Raw genomic sequence first — 21,339 nt, 5'->3', positions numbered from 1 at the left:
AGGGGTCCGCAGTTGTGCTAGTTAGCAAAGTTCAGGCGGTTGCTAATGCACTGCTTCCTCGACTGGGACACCTTGGGAATCAGTCATAGCCTCGGATCACCGCATTTGCTGATTTCAAACAAGGAACCGTAAAAACCTGAAATGCACATTGGGTGTCACCCAACACCGAGGCTTGACTGCCAAGGGGAGAAAAAAAAAAAAAAAAAAAGCCCTTTCTCCTCCTGCTACCCCGGAGGTGCCACGTGGGAATCTGCAAATGTATTGTGTGGCCCTTGGGGCTTGACAGTTAATGATTTGTCGCAGGAGCCAGGCCGAGGAGCGAGAGGGACGCGAGCGAGCGAGCGCGAGCGCGAGCGCCGGGCCGAGCCGAGTCCCCGCCGGCCGCACAGGCGCCGCCTCCCGTCTTCCGGGCCCCGGCACTTCGGGGGATTCCGGGCGCCGCAGACTCGCAGGGGCCTCCATGGAGGCAGCCTCGCCGGCAGGACCCGGCACCCCGCAGCCTGGCGCGCGGGGAGCGGCGGGCGCGTTCGGCAGCCTGCTGCGCGGGGTAAAAGGCAAAGTCTTCACTTGGTGAGTGGAAGGAGCGCGCGGCCCCGCCGGAGCGGCGGGAGGCGGCGGGGCGCGCCGGGGCGAGGTGGGCTGGGGACGGCTCGCACGTGTCTGCAGAGCGCGCGCACTCACGGCCGCAGCGGGGAGCCGAGGGTGGCCGCTGCCCGGACTTTGGTGCGGGGACTTACCGCGCGCACCGGCGATGTTGCGTTTCTACTGGCCCTCGACTCCCTCTTAGAAATCATGGCAATGCATTTCAGAGGATTTTGGGGGAAATTCACCCTGTTGGCACTGTTAGGTTGGTCCCCGGTGTTCTACCAGTGGGGAGGGGACGAAGTCCCCAGGGATGCTGTGGAGGAGGGGTGCCCACCCTTGGGCTTGGCAGATGGGTGAGCTGCACTTCCTGGCGCTGGCTCCCGCATTCCTTCTGCTGCCGAGCCCGCCAGACGGGGCCCGCTGATCCTCCACTAACAGGAGTTCACCCAAGTGAGAAATCCGGGTTAAGTTTTGTGCTGCTGCCGGGCGGAAGAACAGAGTCAGCCTCCTCCTCCTTGGGCCTGAGCGAGGTGACACGGCCACCTCCGGGGCTGGGGGATCCAGGGAAGGCTGTTTCTAGTGTCACTGTGCTCTGGGGGAAGTAGGGAAAAACGTTCTTAAGGGATTGGCTGCAACTCTGGCAAAGCATTTTTGTAGTCACCAGAGGACTTGCATTCTGGAAATACAGATAACCCAGGACCTAAATAATGAAAGCCATTTACTGAGCATTCACTTTGTGTCAGGTACTGTGCTTAGCAATTTATATGGATAATATAATTTAATCCTTACCACTTTAGGAGATGGCACTGTTGTTATACCCACTTTGCAGATGGAGGAACAAAGAAGGCTAAGCGATTTACCACGAGATGACCGGTAAGGGGTGGTGCCTGCAAGCTCTAATCTAAACTGCACCTGCCACTGGCACCCCATGAAACAGGCATTTGATTTTTTTTTTTTTTTTCATATTAACGAAGCGAATTTCCCTTTAAAGAGCGTGAAAGCTATGCCCTGAAAAGCCATACCATTTTAAAAACTAGATCGATAAAAGTGTATGCATTTTCGTTATATAAGTATAGTTTTAAATAGATGCATGTGTTTAAAGGGGAAAGTTGACCAAAATCACCTTGCATCATCCAGTTGTGTATGTCCTGATGAATTTGCTGTAAGTTCTCAGCTGGGAGGCAGTGTAGTGTAATGGCTAAAGGCACAGATTCTGGTCTCAAATCCTGGCAAGCTACTTAACTTCTCTGTCCAGTTTTCTTATTTGTAAAATGGAGGTAGCAAAAGTACCTACCTTGTAGGGCTATTGTGGGGATTAATTGGGTCACTACACAGGAGTGGGCAGACAGCCTGGCTCACCTCAGTGCTCTGCATGGGTTATTTGTTGTCATTCACTCTCCATTCCTGGATGATGGGAACGTGTGGTGATTGCTCTGGGAGATGCCAACTGCCCTGAGGCTGGGGCAGATGATACGGCAGATGTCAGTTTAGCAAGATGCACTAAGAAATAGCAATGATTTTTTCTCCTAATTTTGTAATATTTTTAGAATCCTGGTAGGTTTTGCTGTCAAGAGTGCCTAGTAGCCTTCTAAATATGAGATTTTTTTTTTTTTTCTGTCTCTGAATGTACTGTTTTTTTGTACTTCCCTGGGAAATTTTTGCTTTCTTCCTTCCATGATAGCTGTTTCCGGGCATCTTATATTCAGATGGTTGCAGTTCCTTAACAGCAGGAATTATGTCTTTTTCATTTTTGTATTTCTCACAACCCTTAGCACAAAAATGAATGAAAGAAAGAATGAATGAGTGAGTGACTGAAGAATGACAAAGGTTCTTGAGGGTGCCTTTCCATTCTGCCATCCTCCCTGAACATTTCCCTTTACTGATCTTATTCCAAGTGTCTTGGGCTGGAGCTTCTTTTTCGGTTGGTTGGGTTCCTTTGCTCATTAAGGTTTTCAGCCCTACTTCTGGCAGCCATCCAAGTGCTTGGATTCTGGATTGCAGTTTCTTCTTGTCTGATCCAGCAATCAGAAAAGTGCAGTTTACCAGATATTCACTACTCCTTATACTTCATATTTTTAAACTCCATTATTAAAAGTCGTCTCCCAAGTTTGATTTTAGCTCTATGAATCTCCAACCGTGGCCAGGAAACCATGGGTGCTGGAGAGAGGTTGGTGAATGGATGTGATGTGTTGCCACTATATGGATAGGAGACAGGGATAGTTTGTAAACACACAGCTCTTTTCTTTTCCTTTTACCAAAAAGGGCAAGAGTCGCACTTTTGGCAACTGGATACTAAAAATGGGAAAATTTGGGGGTCTAGAGCCGGTTCTGTTTTCATTATGAGAAGGATATATTCTAGGTGACTCCAACTCCTGATTTCCCTACCTCCCTTAGGGCACAGACAACTTTTCTCTATGATTGAGTATATCTGATCACACATTCAATAGAAGTATATTGAGCACTTACTGTGTGCCAGGCTTTCATGATAATGAACACCAGATGTTCCCAAGTGGACTCTGCATGTAATTTTGGCTTTTGTCATTTATTGCTAACAAATCAAATGACGAATACTATAACAGAAGGTCATGGATTTCAAGGAGTACCTAAGGATACTTATTATTAAATTGTATGCCCTCAGATAGTTTACGTTCTGACTCATAGACCCTAATTTATTCTTGTATTTAAAAAAAATGCATATTCCTTATAACCATCAACTTTATATCTCTAGCAAAAACCTTTAATTACTATTTCATATATTTATCTTTTTCCTATTGAATAGATGGTAAGCTTTTCGAGGGCACAGATTTTATCATATTCCTTTTGTAGCACACCACTGGACATGATTCATTCATTCTCTTCTTCATGAAACCTTGAACATCTGTAATGTTCTAGACTAGTCTCTTTGGCTATAACAATGAATAGGATTTAGTTCCTGCTGTCAAGAAAGCTCATAATCAAATTATGGTAAGAAGTTATGATAAGTGCTATAGAAGTAAGTACAAAGTTCAGTGATGACACAAAGGAGGGCAGAGACCAAATCTACCAGGGTGGGGTAGGCCTGGGGAGCTTGCGAGAGAAGGTGATCGGGGTCTTGAGGCATGAATAAGAGTCTTCCAGGTACACTAGGTGAGGAAGAGTAGTACAGACTTGGAAGTGCCTGAGAGTGTTTTACTTAAATAGCTTGGTGGGAAGGGGACATGGTCTGGGGGAGGGATGAACAACAGTGGTCTGTCGATCTACATGTGTAGTCTTTTTTGTTGTCTAGCAAAGGGCCTGTCCTGGCCCTTTGGTTTTTCCTTTCATTTTGGTTTCCTCCTTTCAAAGCGTAAGGCCCAGACATTTTGGAGGAGTCATTTAGTTGCGTTTAATCATACAGACTTCATCTATTCATTCAACCAACATCTATTGAGCACTCACTGTGTGCATAGCACCAATCCTAAGCTGATATGTAGCCCTGCTGAAGGGTATTGTTCCGTAGTGTTATTTAAGCAAAGATGTAAGGTGAGGGACTTTTTGTGGCCTAGGGGAACTGGGGAACTCTAGATCCTACCAGTCTCCATAAATTCTCCTCTCTTCCCCCTTCTTATTTTAAGATTATTTAATTAATATCTGCCTCTTCTACTAGACTCCAGGAGTCAGGAGTCAAGTCTACTTTTGGTCACTGTTGTATACTCTGTTAGGGCACCTACCTTGCAATAGATACATAGTAAATATTGGATGCATGACTGAATGAATTCCTAATTCCAAATAGGAATTGTATAAAAGATCATGCTTTTTTAAAAAAAATTTCCACTCAGCACTATATGTTTATGACCCAGTCATGTTGTTTTGTTCATCTAGTTAGTGTTTTTCACTCTCAGCCTTATTGACATTTTGAGTCGAACAGATCTTTGTTGGGAGGTGCTATCCTGTTCTCTGTAGGACATAGCAGCAGCCCTGGCCTCTACCGGATAGATGCCAGCATAGCACTCCCACCCCAACCTTGATCCCCAGTTGTGATAATCAAAAATATCTCTCCAGACATTGACAGAATCACTCCTGGTTGAGAACCACTGATCCAGCCTACTGTTTCCAACTGCTACAGAGTATCTCGTTGCTCCACAGTCCACTAGTGATAAACAACCAGATAATTTCCGACTCCCAGACTCCACAAACAACATTGTGATGAGCATTCTCATACTGTCCCCTCACATACTGAAAAAGCACTGATGGCCAGGCCTGGGTCTGAGCCCCTCCAGGTGTCTTTTGCTAGAGGGGAGGGGATGTACTCCAGGATGGAGCAGCCCTGGGCACCACAGAACCATGTTGATCACTTTTGCTTGGGGCCCCTTCATTAGGCGGTTCTATTAGCTGTTCTGGAAGGAGGAGGAGGAAGTCCTTCGGGTTGTAGCCCCATTAGCCCAAAGAGCATGGAAGGGGTGGGTGGAAGAATAGCTGCTGGCTGGACAGCCTGAACCTGTGTTATTAATTTCTCCACACTGCAGGGAGTTGCTAAAGGGGCAGGCAGTCGTCCTCATGCTTTCTTGGGGAGAGGAAAGAGTGGAATTTGGAAGCTTTTCTCCAGCATGGCTTCCACTGGTTATGCTGGACATTCTGCCCCAGGCTGTAGTCCTCTCCCTCCCCCAGACCAGTTCTAGACAACCTTTGGGTTATTCCTGCTTATCTCTGTTCCTTTCTTCAGGTTGATTTGAAGGAAGAGGAGAGGGCTGGCTGCCAGTACTTATTCCCCATCTTGACAGCACAGAACTTCCAGAATATTCCTAGAGTCCACCTCCCCCTCCAATCCTATTGTCACTACTTCAGTTAAAGGCTTTATCATTTCTCACTTGAATTCTTGCAACACCTTCCATCCATATACATCCCTCCCCCCATTATCTCACTGCACAGAAATCAGACTGATGCCATATAAAACGAAAGAGAATCAATAGCTGTTACCAATGGGGGTTCACCATGTATCAGGCATCCTGCTTACATTTCCTCAGTCCTTATGACAGTCTTATAAAAATAGGTTTTTTCAGCCCCTCTTGACACAGCAGGTAAGTAACTTGCCCAGGACACATGGCTGGTGAGAGACAAAGCTGAGTTTCATTTGATCCTAAAACACAGACCTGCTTTACTGATTCAGAAATCTGACCACTCATGTTCAGGCTGAAGCCTTTCAGGATTCTTTCCATCAATCACCTGCACCAGTGGAGCTGCACTAGGGGAGCTCTTGGGGTTCCCTGGAGGTTCCTTAGGGTTCAACATGGGGGACAAGTGGGCAATAGGAGCTCATGGGCTTCTGGGCCAGCCTCTGGCATCCACCAGGTTATGTTACTGTTGCCTGTTTTATGCAAGATGGGCTTTTCTGGAAGAGATTTGTCTTAGTCTGTCTGGGTTTCAATTACAACAATACTATGGATTGAGTGTCTTATAAACAACAGAAATATATGTTTTTCACAGTTCTGGAGGCTATGAAGTCTGAGATCAAGGCACCTACAGATTCGGTGTCTGGTGAGGGCCCACATACTAGTTCTGGCCATCTTCTTGCTGTGTCCTCACGTGGTGGAAGGGGCAAGGGGATTCTCTAAGGTCCCTTTTCTAAGGGCACTGATCCCATTCATGAGGGCTTCTCCCTCATGACCGAATCACTTCCCAAAGGCCCCACCTCCACATACCATCACACTGGTATGGTATTTGTTTCAACATATGCATTATGGGGAGACATTCAGATGGCAGCAATGTTGTTTGAAGAAAGGGTTCTGTAGCTAAAACAAGTCTGAACACCACTGGTTATTGGATAGAGTTCAAAGCTGCTGTTGCTGCGACTGCTCGTCCTCCTTCTTTTTCCTCTTTACCTGAACACAGTTATTATTTTTAAGTGGTTTTTATTGTGGTAAAATATGCATAATACCCTTTTAACCATGTTTATGTGTACAATTCAGGGGCATTAAGTACATTCACAATGTTGTGCAACCATCCCCACTATTCATTTCCAGAACTTGCTGATCATCCCAAACAGAAACTCCATACCTATGAAGAAATAAGTCTACATCCCCATCTCCCCTCTGTTGCCCCTGGCAACTACCATTCTACTTTCTGTCTCTATGAACTTGACTTCTCTAGATACCTCACATACAGGTGGAATCATATGGTATTTGTCCTGTTGTGAGAGCTAAGCTTCTCAACATGAACTACAAGGTCCTCCATCACTGGCCCCCTTCCCTCTCCAGGCTCATCTTCAGGAATGTTCATCTCTCGCCTGCCACTTGCTCCAGTGACACTGACATGCCTGTGGCTCTTTTGTGCACATCATGGCCTGTGCCATGTAGTTCTCTCTTGGGATGTTTTGCTAATGCAGCCTCCTCTGAACGACTCTTCATAGGCAGCACCAAGTTAGGAAATCTTCTGTCCTGACTCCATGCTGTCCCTCCTCACACACACGTTGGGTTGGGCCTCCTCTGTACCTTTCACGTACCTGCTCCTAACTCCTCAGTGCACTTACCATATTGTAACATCAAATATAATTGTCACTTGCCTGGGAGAGTGCCTGAAGGGCAGAGGCAGTAGTTCATCTTTGAAGTCCCTGTAGTACGTTGTGCCAGGCATGGAACTGAAATGGTAGCAATTCCTCCCATTTTGGAGGTAGAATTGATTTCTAGGAACAGCAAAATCCTGTTTGCAGCCAGATTTGTTAGATCAGATGAGAGAGTTAAGACTGAAACAAAATTTGGCTATTTCTGGAGAGGAGCTTTCGGAGGTGTTTTGAAGGTAGCCACATCTGTGGAAGAAGCGAAATGCCTCCTCAGGAACCTGTTTGTGAATCTAAGTTTTGGTAAGTTTATTAAAAAGCTGTAAAAACTTCCTTGTGTTATTATCTATTGAGGATCATGAGAGAACTAATCACTTCACACAGGTTAATTTTCCAGATAACTTAAAACTCATTCTTTTAAGCATTAAAATTTATTTTAAAATCCAATGGAATGGCACTTTTGGTGTAATAGATTATTCACTTCTGCTAATTCATTTATTCATCATTTTTGGCAGCAATTCTTCGATGTCTAATTGGTTTGTACTGAACACCTCTCTAGGGTAGGCCAACCATTTAATTACTTAGTGGGTTCATTAACAACTAATCCTGGAGATTTTGCCAAGAAAAAATAAAACGTAAAAATTTTCATGGCACTTTTGAAACAAATATACAAGACTATTCTCCTTTTAATAAACAAAGTGCATTCGACATGGTATCACCTTTTCTTCGTGATTTGGGATCATCATTATGAACTTTAATTATTCAGCTGAATGGCAGCAATGTGCCTTTTTTTTTTTTGGCAGCTGGCTGGTGTGGGGATTTGAACCTTGGTGTTATCAAGTACCAAGTGAGCTAACCGGTTAGCCCTGAAGAAAATTATTTGTCTTATTTTTTCTTTTTTCTCCCAGGTTGTCACATGATTTTTTGTGTTTCCAAGCATATCTCTGGAAGCCTGTGTTCTTTCTAAATTATGATCTCTGACCTGTTAAACTGCAGAAACCAGATAACTGAGTTTCTTAGAATTGTTTGTAGTGAAAGTATATGCCCTGAATAAAGATTTGAATGGTTTTTGTTTTAATAAATGATAAAAGCTTTTAGTCCACAGATTTTGGAGTGTTTATTTTGGATGGTTACTGGAGTCTATGTTAATTAAAGTCATCACACAAGTGATATGTCATAAAAACTTGGTGATTTATGTTAATGATGCAAACAGAGATTCCATGAAAAAAAAACACAGTTAAGTCCAAAGTTTCTTTCTAGTCATTTCTTAAAAATTGGACAATTGAGGAACAAACCAATCAGTTTCTTCAGTCCTACAAGTCCTTTCTGAGAGTTTGATGCTGGTGTTGTGCTGGGTGCAGTAGATCTTCCCAGAGAATTATGGGGACGTCCCATACCAGAAGAGTTTAGGATATACCTGGAGAGAAGAGCATTTCCTAAGCTTTTCACAGCGTTATCAGGTAAAATAAAAATAATAATAAAAGCCAATCTTTGTCGAGTTAGGCTTATTTTGAGCACCTAGAGTAACCATATTATTCTAGGACCTCAGGGTAGATTAACTCATGTAATCCTTAAATAATATTCTCCACTACATATTATAATACTATCACTGCTAGCTGCATTTGACACATGTGGAAGCTGAGGTACAGAGAGGTTAAGTAGTTTTCCGGGACAGGATGAGTCACACAGGCTTCCTCACCCATGCAGTTTGGCCCCAGAGCCCGTGCTCTTAACTGTTGTGCTACCCTGCCTTTTGCGAGATAGGCAGCAAACAAGAAACAGGCCTTGGACAATCTTCCCCTGGGCTCGCTTTAGGCTATTTGTATCTCCATGGGGGCCAGAGGTATTTAATGTTACAGGATAAATACAATGCACCTTCCTGGAGCATCGTTTAATTTATTTTTTACTCCAGTTGCACAGAAGAGAATTAATCATGATCCCTTGTTCATGACACACACTTATTGTTGGCCCATGAGTGTCTCAATTAATTTTTTAATGTGGTAACTTCCCATAAACCCACCACCAGCCCTCAAACTGGAATTTACATGTTTATTATCACTTTTTTACTTTTTTATAAAAAGGATATTATGCTATACGTGATCTGTTGAGATTTATTCCCCCTATATCGTATTGCTAATGTTAATCCATATGATGGTATAGAACACTCACCTTGATACTATATACTCATAATATTCTTTTCTGTGAATATACCACACTTTATTCATTCATTTTGATTCATGGGCATTTAGTTTTTCCCAGGTTTTTTGCTACCGTGGACAGGACTTCTATGACATTCTTCTACATGTCTCCTATTGATCATGTGTTAAGAGCTTCTGTCATACAAACACACGCACATATACATATATCTAGGAGAGGAATTGTGGATTTGTAGGGCACGTGACTGTTTACTTCCATAAAGTAATGTCAAACTCTGTTCCAAAGTGGCTGTACCAATTTAAACTCCTACTAGCTGTGTATGAGAAATCCTGTGAAACAACATCCTAACACTTGATATTGTCAAATTTAAAAATTTTATTTATTTTTTTTTTTGGTGGCTGGCCAGTACGGGGATCTGAACTCTTGGCCTTAGTGTTAGTAGCACCATTCTTACCAGCTGAGCTAAATGGCCAGCCAGACTTAAATTTTTGACAGTCAAATGAGTGTAAAAGAGTATCTCTTAATTTGCATATGCCTGATCACTAATGAAGTTGGGTCTTTGTGTATATTTATTGGCCTTATGTGTTTCCATTTCTGCGAAGTACCAATATTCTGTGAAATACCCACCTTTGCACATTCTTTTTATATTAAACAGATTGCTCTATATATGTTGCAATTTACATGGGTTTTAAAGATACCACCTGAGAATTGAAAAAATTTTGAGGTTGTATCAGGTTCCCCACTAATGTTTGTTTACTTCTCCTTGTTAAAAAGTTTGAGAGTATTACCAGCCAGCCTCCAAAAAAAAAGTTTGCGAGTATTGAGAGTTGGCTGGATTAAATTAGCAGCAGTTAATGCTGTTGAGGGAGGAGTATGTCAGTTTTTCTGGTTTGAGGCCTGGTGGGATGTTGAAAGGCTGGGAAGGATGTCATGACTCACTGGAAATCTCCCCTGTGCCTCCGTTTCTCTTGCTTGGCTGGGTCTTTCTAGAACAGGCTTAGGTTCCTGTTTTCTTCAGGTGCCTGGTTGGTATTTGGTTAGTGTATTAGATTGGTTGTAAGAGAAATCGAGCTCACCACTGGCGCAGGATAAAAGAGTATTTATGCCTTTGTAGAATCAGGAAGGGTTACACTGTCAAACCACAGAGAGACCCTGGAAGCAGCAGGAGCCGGGAACCTAAACCGCACCAGGACCCTCTGTCTCTATTTGTGATTTGTGTTCGCTGGTGGTTTCATTCTTCTAACTGCAGTCCAGTTAATTATCTTCATCTGAGTATTACATTTTATAGTTTAAACCACACAAAACAAAAAAACAAACAAAACACTCAGGTTTTGGAAACTATTTTTGTTTTGATAATCCACAAAGAGGTAAATTTCGATTTTACAGTAGTTAAAAAAACAGTCCTTCGAAAACTTCTCTTTAGCCCAATGGGCAGGCAGTATTAAGAGTTTAAAACTTATGGGATGTGGCTTCTTGGCTGTCTGTTGAGAACAGGGTTAGTCTGTTCTCCTCAGGTCTTGTGCCAGACTGGGATGGGTGGAGGGAGGGTTGTATATCTGTCTCACAGACAGAAGCTGCTGTCACCCAGACTTTCGAAACAGCAGTGCCCTTATTACCCAATACTAACCCGTGCTTTCTAGTCCTGCCCTTCTCACGTTCCTCTGATATGTATCTAAGGAGTACAGGTGATTTGAAAAGTGTTTCATACTTTGTCATTTCAGCCAATTAAAAATAGGAGAACAAAGAAAAGGGTATCATAAGTAGATTTTATACTCTTTCCCTTATTTTAGTCAGAATCCCCCCTGTTAAAATAAGTATAAGGGCTGGCCGGTAAGCTCAGTTGGTTAAAGCATGATGTTGATGACACCAAGGTCTCGGGTTTGATACTTGTTACTGGTCAGCTGCCAAAAGAAAAAAAAAATTGTGGGACATATAATTAAATGTGTTGTGCTAATTAATAACCATTGTTGGAGATGCAGGATAATTTGTATCAGTTAACCACCCTGTGTGGTATCATAACCCTCAATATTATATATTTGATTATTGTTATCATTTACTCAGTGTATGGAATGGGAGAAATATAGACTTACTAATTTTCTGACCTTGGACAAGTTACTTCTCTGAACAGCAGAAACACAGTTTCTTAACAGTATAATTGCACTAATAATTCCTATCTCACAAGAATTTTTGTGACATTTAAAAGAAACATCATATGTAAGCACTTAGTAAGTCACCTGCACACAGTTATTTTTATTGTCACCACTTTTTTTTTTTAAGTATAATTGCGTTAGTGGCTTTATCCACTTCACTTTTGTTAAGATAAGAAGAAATGGTTTTTTTTGAATCCCTAATAGATGCAAGTGGTGTACTTGCATTGTAACAGTGGTTATGAGCTCAGCCTCTGGAGGCGTGCTGTTTGGGTTGTTCTCCAGGTTCTACCATTTGCTAACTGTGTGATATTGGGCAATTTGCTTAACATCTCTGTGTCTCAATTTCTCTATTTATACATGGCAATTGCAACAATACCTACCACATAGGATTGTTGGGAGGATTAAATTAATTAGGAATCTGAAATTGTTAGCTTGTTGTATAGTTGTACACTCCATAAGTACAAGGGTACTTCAAAAAGTTTGTGGAAAAATGGAATTAAAAGATAATACGAATCTTTCCATGAACTTTTGGAAGATTCCTCATATTAGATGTCATATTTATTATTACCATTACTATAATTATTATTATTACCATTATTTTTACTAGATATTGTGAGGCTATGTGTATGTATGGGGGGGTGACAAAAATATTCATAACACAGTTTCTGCATTTACAATATCGTAAAGCAAGTGCAACATATAAAACATTACAGGCAGAATGTAGAAAATGGGAAAAGAGGGTTACAACCAAAATGCCATAGGAATTTAGAGGTCATCATTCTGGTCCTGGGCACCTTTCTTATTATATTTATTCTCACAGTTATTTCATTTTCTTAGCATGGTAGAGTGGAAGGAACACAGGCTTTAGAATCATATTTGGGTTTTAATCCAGTGCTGCTATTTGCTAATGAACTTGGTTAAAAGACTTTGGCAAAATGATACCTACCTTACAGTGTTGTGTGAAAATCTAGTACATAAGAGCTCAGTACAGTGGCTGGTACTGCCCCCCCTCCTTTTATTATGTAGGGAGTGAGAAAGTATTAATATGGTTCCCTCGTATTCTTGACTAAGTCATGCAGGCCACAGTGTATAAGAAATCACTGGATTTACCATTTTAATTTTTGTTGGTTTGTATAAAACTAGATTGATAGTTTTTGGCCTGATGGCATGGTTTTATTTTCCCCCTGGCAAATGATAAAAGTGTTTCAATCCAGAGTGGCTCCTAATCAGCTTTTCCTGCAGTTATTGTTTTTTTTTTTTTTTTGTCTTTTTCGTGACCGGCACTCAGCCATTGAGTGCACTGGCCAGTCCTATATAGGATCCGAACCCGCGGCGGGAGCGTCGCTGCGCTCCCAGCGCCACACTCTCCCGAGTGCACCATGGGCTCGGCCCCTTTTCCTGCAGTTATTAAATAGACTTTTTGATGTGATTATCTTGTTACTAAGGAAATTCATTGAGATGAATGTAAATAGTTACAACATTATGATTCAAGTATTGTTTTAAAGTATCACACTCGTTATTGACTTGGTGTATTAATTTTCTATTGCCGTCGTAACAAATTACCACTAATTTAGTGGCTTAAAACAACACAAATTTATTATTTTACGGTTCTGTAGGTCAGAAGGTCTACACAGGTCTCAATGGGCTAAAATCAAAGTATCAGTGGGGTTACATTCTTTTCTGGGGGCTTTAGGGTAAAATCAATGTCCTTGCTTTTTTCAATTTCTGATGGCTACCCACATTCCTTGGCTTGTCGCCTTCTTCCATCTTCAAAGTCAGCAATGATGCATCTCTCTGACCCTTCTGTAGTCACATCTCCCTCTGACTACAGCTGGGAAAGTTTCTCCTTTTAAAGGACTCATGTGATTAGATTGGGCCTACCTGGATAATCCAGAGGGTGATCTCCCCATCTCGGGGTACTTAACCTTAATCACATCTGCAAAGTCCCTTTTCCCTTATAAGGTAACCTATTTACAGTTTTGAGGGCTGTGGGCGGGGGTGGGTGGGGGGGTGGGGATAGGGTGGATGTTTTTGGAGGGCCTTTATTCTCCCCTCCACATTTAGTGATAGAACCTAAAAATGGATCTAATAAAAAATATCTTCAGAGCATAAAGAAATAAGACCACATGGATGTTGGTAAGAATGTAAGCAATCATTCAGAAAATGTCAGGGAAACCTTTTCTCAGCTATTTTAACCCACAACCTTTTACACATTCTCAGTGTTGAACTAATCAACCAAGAATTGCCACTGACTCTGTTCAAGTTGTACCACAGAAGAGATGAGATAACTGCTGACTCCTTCGGGTGACCTTTATCTCCAGGCTGCAGTCACGCTGGAGACTTCACGATCCTGTTCCCTGTGCTGGAACGACAGTTCCCATAGCCCTTCTTTTGACCTGGACAGCTTGTTTTCATTCTTCAAGTCTGAGATGAAGTATCACTTCATGAGTAAGGCATTCTGTGAAATCCCAGATTAGTTTAGATCCCATCCTATCCTATACATCTCTTTGATCACACCTGCCACACTTGTAACTGTTTCTTTGCTGTTCTTCACTGATGTATGGTGAATTCCACGAGGACAGAGGCTCCATGTCTCTGTATTCCTAGAGCCTGGCAGAGTGTTAGGACCCTTCTAGGTACTAAAGTAACATTTGCTGTATTGAATTGGGTGCTCTTGAGAAGATAGTGGGCTATTGAAGTTGCTTTCCAGGTTTGGACTATTTCCACCAAGCAGTCAAGGAAAATTCTCACACATTCCATCCTCTATATAGAAGTTTTGGAATGGTTTGCTACTGCAAAGGCCTCTTCTGAAAAAAAGACACAGGTATAACCTTGATTTGATTTTTCCTGAGATAGATCAGCTCCCTTAGACAAAGCTACAGTTTACCAGGTGTGCTCTGTCCAGTCCACAGGTACAGTGACCTAAATACCTCAAGTGGTCTTTTGCTCTTTCTCCACACTTCTCTCTCAGTCTTTGTATGTGAGTGTGTGTGTGTGTGTGTGTGTGTGTGTTTTAAGGTGTTGAATGTTGGCCTCTTCAACTGACATCCATTTGATTTTCTGCTTACCTCTAATTTTCTAAAGGATATGATATTGGTAGCTTCTATCTTATTGACTATGAGACAATATTGTGATGATTTAAAGTTGCCAGGTCGGGTCTGACCCTATGGCTCACTCGGGAGAGTGCGGCGCAGTGGAGCTCCCGCCACGGGTTTGGATCCTATATAGGGATGGCCGGTGCGCTCACTGGCTGAGCGCGGTGCAGGCAACACCAAGCCAAGGGTTGCGATCCCCTTACTGGTCACAAAAAAAAAAAAAAAAAAAGTTGCCAGGTATTGTAGAATGTTGTATGCATCAGTAATGTGGACAATATTTATTAAACTGATTGGAGTGTGTTAGGATATATTTGCAGGCAAAATTCCAAATAAAATGTAAAATAATTATAATTCTGTAATAACAGAGTCTGCAGTTATTATGGAATGTTATCTGTGATAAACTATATGGAAAAATATAATACTCAAGTAATATTCAATGATCAGGAAAAAGGTTGGGTATTTATAGAAAGAGATTGTGTTGGTAAGATCCAACCTGAATTTTGCAACTTTATTCATTTTCATCAACTATTTGGTTAGAGAAAAGAGAGGGATTGGTCCTCTATTTTGGACTGATTTTAACAGTCACATAGGAGGGAATATGGCTAGCAAAAGCACTCTACTTAGTGCCAGGAGTTTTTATTTTGCACCTGGTTCTGACACTTTTGAACAACTTCAGTTAGATGACCCATTTCATGTCTCTCAGCCTCAGTTTCCTCATCTGTAACCTCACAGCATTGGCAAATAGGTCAAAAATCAAATAAGATGGGGTATAGAAAAGTCTTTGTAAACTGTGAGGCACTATAAAAAACATAAAGTGAGGTGTTCTGATGGGGTCCATTAGCATGAATGTAATAAATAAATAATACTTGATGATGATGGATGCCCCACTGGCAAGCTCCAGGGAGCTTTAAGTCAGCAGTTTGGAAACCTTGAATTGTCAACAGAGCATCACAGGGCAGAAGAAGGTTGGGGGAGAAACAAAAGAGGAAAGGTGAGCTGTAAATCTAAATTAAATCAGCACAAGATGGAAAATGAAGAGTCAAGAAGTCTTCTAATGTTATCATTAGTGTTTTTTTTCTTCTTTTCCTTCACTTTCCTGGTTCTTTTAAGAAAGAGTGTAGATTTTTAAAATGGACTTCTTATCATTAGAAGACAAGTATATACAGAATGGATAAAGAAGAAAACAACCAAAAAGTCCTATGATCCTACCCAGATTCTCTGGTTCTTTAAAGGTTCAGTCAATCAGGCAATTTGATCCATTAATCAATTCATCCAGTCATTGATTTCTTGCCCCTTCCACTAGCATTTTTTGGCTCTAGGCCCTCTCCTGTTTCCAGAGATTCAGAACAGAACGAAACAGTTCCAGGAACTTTCAGAGTTGGAAATGCCCAGAAGTCGAAGTTTGTCTTGATTGCCGATATCCTGAACTACAGCTAAAGTGACCAGATATAATTGAATGAGTTACTTGCTGGATCTTGACCCACACTAAGATTGCTCTTCTCTAAACTTCTGTTGTATTGCTATAGATATTGAGAAGTTGCCTAGCTTTCCCCCCGTCCTCTAGCCTAAGAAGTTCAATATGACATATTATGAAGAACAGTAGAGAAAAAAATATTTCGCCAGTGTCAGAAATGGAACCAACCTAAATGTCCATCAACAGATGACTGGATAAGGAAAATTTGGTATATATACACAATCAATACTACTCAGCCATAAAAAAGAATGAAATTCTGTCACTTGCAGCAATGTGGATGAGCCTGGAGAAAATTATAAGTGAAATAAGCCAGACACAGGAAGAGAAATAATGCATGTCCTCACTCATAACTGGGTGCTAAAAAAGAAGGAAAGAAAGATAGAAGGAAAGAAAGAATGAAAGACAGAAAGAAAGAGGGATAGAAAGAAAGAAAGAGAAACAAAGAAAAGACTACAATAATACATTGAACTTTCAGAAGGAGAAAGCAAACCTAAGGATACTAGAGATGGGGGGAAAGAGAGCGGGGGGTTGTGGAGTGATAGGTTGGGTAAGGGACGTAAAGAAAAATTACAATTTGTAATAATAAATACGCTAATTAAAAAAAAGAAATGTCCTGTTGATAATTATAAATATAAGAAAATGCAACAGGTGTTATAATTTATGGAGTAATTTTTGAAAAAGCTTGCTTTATTGCTTCATTAAATACCAGACTGTGGTTTTGGCAGAACTTTATGAATCTGCTTCTAGAGTTGTAGATAAGTAGGATGACATCTGAACCTCTGGATTCTTGTACCTTGCTGGAATTTTCCAGTTCTATATGTCTGGAACATCACGGTCAGTTCATATGGGGGGGACCAGGCTCTGGAGAAAGTGGTTCTAGCTGTTCAAACTCATCTTTATACTTGAAAATGAATGTGTTAGTTTATAAGAGAATGGTCACTACTAAATTTTACAGTTGGTCAGAATAAGACCATTCCAACAGAAAATCCTATATAGGAAACATAAGAAATGAAGTTGCTTGGTGAGTCTAGAACAAGGACAAAAGAAATTACATGTCCCCCCACTTCATGAAATCTTTTCTTTTACTCTTGGTATCTGCCTTCCAAGCAGATAAGATTATCTTGTTATCGGATCAGGAGACTCTTGCTCTTGTATAGGACTGGAGAAAATGTGATAATTTGCCAAGTTTTGTTTTTCTAGCATTTATATTGCCCGTCAGAGCAGATCACTATCACTATGACCCATTTCATTAAGAATTGCAATTTATTTTACATTTTTATTTTATTATTATTTGTTTGTTTTTTGTCAGCTGGCCTACATTTTTATTTTTAAGTTGAATGCTTTCTGATGGTGTTTGGTCTGACACATTTCTAAATTATACTGTAGGTTGATTTCTTCTTTTAATCCATTCTAGTCCTCTGGAGTAACAGAGGTTTCAGAAAGGTCAGCTTTCTCTGGTTGTGTTTTTTTTGTTGTTGTTATTTATTTATTTATTTTTTGTTTTACCTTTGCAACGATTCAGCCAGCCCATATTGATTCACATACTGGATAAACAAAGATGAATATGACATTGTTTTTGCATTTTAGGAGCCTATGACCTACCCAAGGAGCCAAACATATACTAATTAGAACACAGTGTGAGATATTTTATATTAGATTTGCAATCTTCAGATTTTTCCTCTATCATGAACCTCTTTTATTATTATTTTTGCCAGGAATCCTACGTTTTGAAAGATTTTGACCCCTCCCCCAAATTGCATTTGTTAAGTAATAATGAATTTCTTTGTTTTTCTCTCTTAACTAATCAGACACTAGAATTTCTGATTAACAAGAGAAAAGCATTACCACACTTGGTTGGTATAATTACAGCAGAAAGCAAGTATATGTGATGTTTTGGTTTGTCTGAACAGCCTTATCATTAGTAATTATAGGGTTTCTATTAGGCTTTATTTAAAAAAAACCTTTTTATTATGATATCTTTCAAATAAAACTAGAGGCTATTCCCTACTGGATGTACCTATCATCCAGTTTCAATAAATATCACCAACTCATCTTGTTTCATTTTTTCCCCTCCATTCCTCCCTCCTGGATGATCTTAAAATAAATATCAGTCATCATATAATTTCATGCATAAATATTTCAGTGTTAACCTCTAAAAGATAAGGACTTAAAAAGCATAATCATGATACTATCATCCCATCTAAAATTAACAGTAATTCCTTAATATCAAATATGCAGTTCACATTCAAATTTCCTCAATTATCTAATAATATTTTTAATAGTTCAATTCTAGATTCAAAATTTCAATAGGTTGTTATATCTACAGCCCTTTTTCTCTGTAGGTTTCTCGCCTTTTTTTTTGCTTGTGGTTTATTTTCAAAGAATCAGTTAATTTGTTATGCAGAATTTTCTACATTCTGGTTTCTGCTGATTGTATCTTTCTGATGAGTTTATAGTATTTCCTTCTTAGGATAATGTTTTTAAATGTACAATATTAAATACATAGTATTATAATGGAAATCAATTATGTATATTTAGTTATCAGTTATTAAAAACAAACTGTGATAGGTGTTAATATGTGCTGCTTTTCTTTAAAAAATACGTTATTCAGACCCTCATACTGGTCAGTTGCCAAAAAAAAGAAAAAACCCTAAAAACCAAACAAAACAGAAAGTACATTAAATAATAAAATCTTACAACGCATCTTTATGATGATTTTGGAGTAGTGATGAATATAAATTTTATTTTAAAATTTCAGCTACAGTTGCCATGCTGTGAATTCTTTTGGCAGCAAAGTCATAGGTATTGCTAGTACTGTTGCAAATTGTAATTTTTTTTGCAATAAATTTACAGTAAATTGTAGTTCATTGCCTACATTCATAATCAAAGGGATTGTTAAATTTCAGTTAAATATTACTGAAAATCAAGATGTATTTTTTTCCATCCGAGTTCATAGACCCCAGAATATTTTCAGAGACCTGGTCCATGCACCGCAGGTTAAAAACTCTTGTGATTCTATTTTTTTCAGTAAGAATATTTCATAGGTGTTGTGTATTGCCATCAAGGGGCATGTAATATTTGCTTGTCTCTCTTTTTATTATGTTACCAGGTATTCATGTTTATTGTCTCGATACATTTTATTGTGGCTTGTAAAAAAGTGATATTTCTGTCATTCCATTTTCATTTATTATCCAGACTTATTTCTACAAACTCCCCCTCATCAACTCTTTGATTACCCTGAGGTATAATTTGTATAAGAAGGGTAGGATAAGTGTTGCTGCTTTTGCTTTATTTACTACCTTTCAAAATACAGTACTGTTAAGCTTTTTGAAGTGTCAAAAACAGGTCCTGGGTTGCTGTTACTTCTTCCATGGATTCCTAAAAGTTGAGAGACTTCAGAATTGAAAGCATAGTTTTAGAGCCTTGTTACTCAGTGTGTGGTCCCTGGACTGCATAGGCATCATCATTTGGGGGCTTGTTTGAAATGCTGAAGCTCAGGCCTCTCTCCAAACCTACTGAATCAGTAGGGACAATATAATAAGAGCCTTAGGTGATTCATATCACATTAAAATTTGAGAAACACTGGGCTAGAGCTGTGTTATCAATACTGTAAACAGCAGCCACTTGTGGTTATTTAAATGAAAATGAATCACACCGGACACATTTCAGGTGCTCAGTAGCTACTTCTCAAACATTTCCATTGCAGTAACTTCTATTGCACAATGCTGTTCCATGGCTGAACTAATTTGGTAGCCAATAGCCACATATGACTACTTTAATTTAAATTGAAATTAAATAACATTAAAAATTCAGTTCCTCATTCACATTAGCCATATTTTAGGTGCTCAATAGCTACCTATGGCTAGAGGCTACTGTATTAGATGATGTATATATAGAATATTTTCAACATTGAATAAAGTTCTATTGGACAGTTCTGGTCAGATGTCACCAAAAGCCTGGACGAGCAGAGGAAGGAAGGAAATAGAATTCATTGAGTGCTTAAGGTGGGTGGATGTGCTGAGTACTTTTACATAGGTTACATCAATTAAGCCTTAAACCCATAAGGGTGGTATTATACCCATTAAAAAAAAAGGAAACTGAGTTTTTGAGGCTAACATTCAACTTTCCAACACTAATAAGGGGTGGAGTTAGGACTTCAGATCGAAAATCTAATATTTTTTCCACTGTGTTCAGAAGGAACATTCCTTTCTGGAAGGCCACTTTCAAGGTGCAATCTCTACCAGCCTTTTACAAAACAAGATGTGATGTGAACTACTGTTTTCACTTGCCTGCACCTTTTTCTCTTCTCTTTCATGTTTTAAATTTAAATCTATACCCCAGTGTTATCTGAATCCTGAGCTGTGTTCTTTCCACCACACATTCTTTGAGTTCACTTGTAAGGATCTCCTATCTACAGTATTTGTCTACCTTGCGTTTTAACATTGTGGCATCTTAATAATTAATTTTAGCATTTATTCATTCATTCAGTAAATGTTTACTAAGCACCTACTGTGAGTAAGATATAACATAGTAGGCAAAAAGATGACATGGATTTCCTTTTCTTTTTTTTTTCTTCTACCTACTGAGCTAGCCAGGTAGATTTCCTTTTTTTACTTGCCTGCCTGTTAAGGTTAATATGCCACACCATTTTCTACTTTTTGAAATTTGGCTTTCTTAGCTACTTTGAGTTTTGAATATGCTTTTATTATATCAGAATATGGGTTCTTCAAAACTGTTAGCTACTTATTCTCACTAGAATTAGAAGATATATCAATGGCTAAATTTTTGCATCGTAGAAATGTAGAGATGGAAATAAAACAGGTCATCTAGGCTGGTACTCACTATGTAAAGAAAAACTTCTTATAATTTATTTTCAAGCTTGCTTCCAATGTAATTTAAAATATTCTAGAAATAAAAACTGGATAGCCTATGTGCTAAGTGTGAGGACTTGGCCTAAATGACTATTTATTTTCTCATTCGTAATAGGATTTTTATAGATGTGGTGGAAGTTATTATTCTCTACGAGGTATTTACATGTGGCAGATGTGATGGATTTTAAAGTCACCCCCAAATGTCTATGCTCCATAAAAGTCTTTTAGCTCTAATGCTAAAGCCTGCCGTTAGCCGACAATATGCAACTTAGCAGCACAGATTTATTGAGACATAAAGGGAAAGAAAAGTGTGATTTGCATTCAAACAATGAATTTTACCAGTCATTTGGAACTCTTTTTTTCCTTCACATAAAAAGAAGAGAATAATTCAATGGCTTGCCATCCTGATTGCATCTTAGATTCATCTAGGAGACTTTTAAAATAGGCTGATATTTGGACTTCACCTCCTGAGAAACTGATTCAGTTCGTCTAGTCT

The 21,339-nt window shown here is 39.8% G+C and overlaps 1 protein-coding gene across 1 annotated transcript in view; it reads left to right on the top strand.

Annotated features, from left to right (window-relative positions):
• Positions 1-460: 460 nt before the first annotated feature.
• The window catches only part of SLC35F2 (solute carrier family 35 member F2), a 44,939-nt gene continuing 24,060 nt past the window's right edge, over positions 461-21,339 (top strand). The window contains exon 1 of the mRNA XM_063095964.1: positions 461-570. Coding sequence (XP_062952034.1) covers positions 461-570 — 110 coding nt within the window. The remainder of the gene's footprint in view (positions 571-21,339) is intronic.

This window comes from Cynocephalus volans, chromosome 4, assembly GCF_027409185.1.
Source record: "Cynocephalus volans isolate mCynVol1 chromosome 4, mCynVol1.pri, whole genome shotgun sequence".
Taxonomy (NCBI): domain Eukaryota; kingdom Metazoa; phylum Chordata; class Mammalia; order Dermoptera; family Cynocephalidae; genus Cynocephalus; species Cynocephalus volans.
The sequence above is the reverse complement of the archived record's forward strand: the minus strand, read 5'-3'. Positions and strand labels throughout refer to the sequence as shown.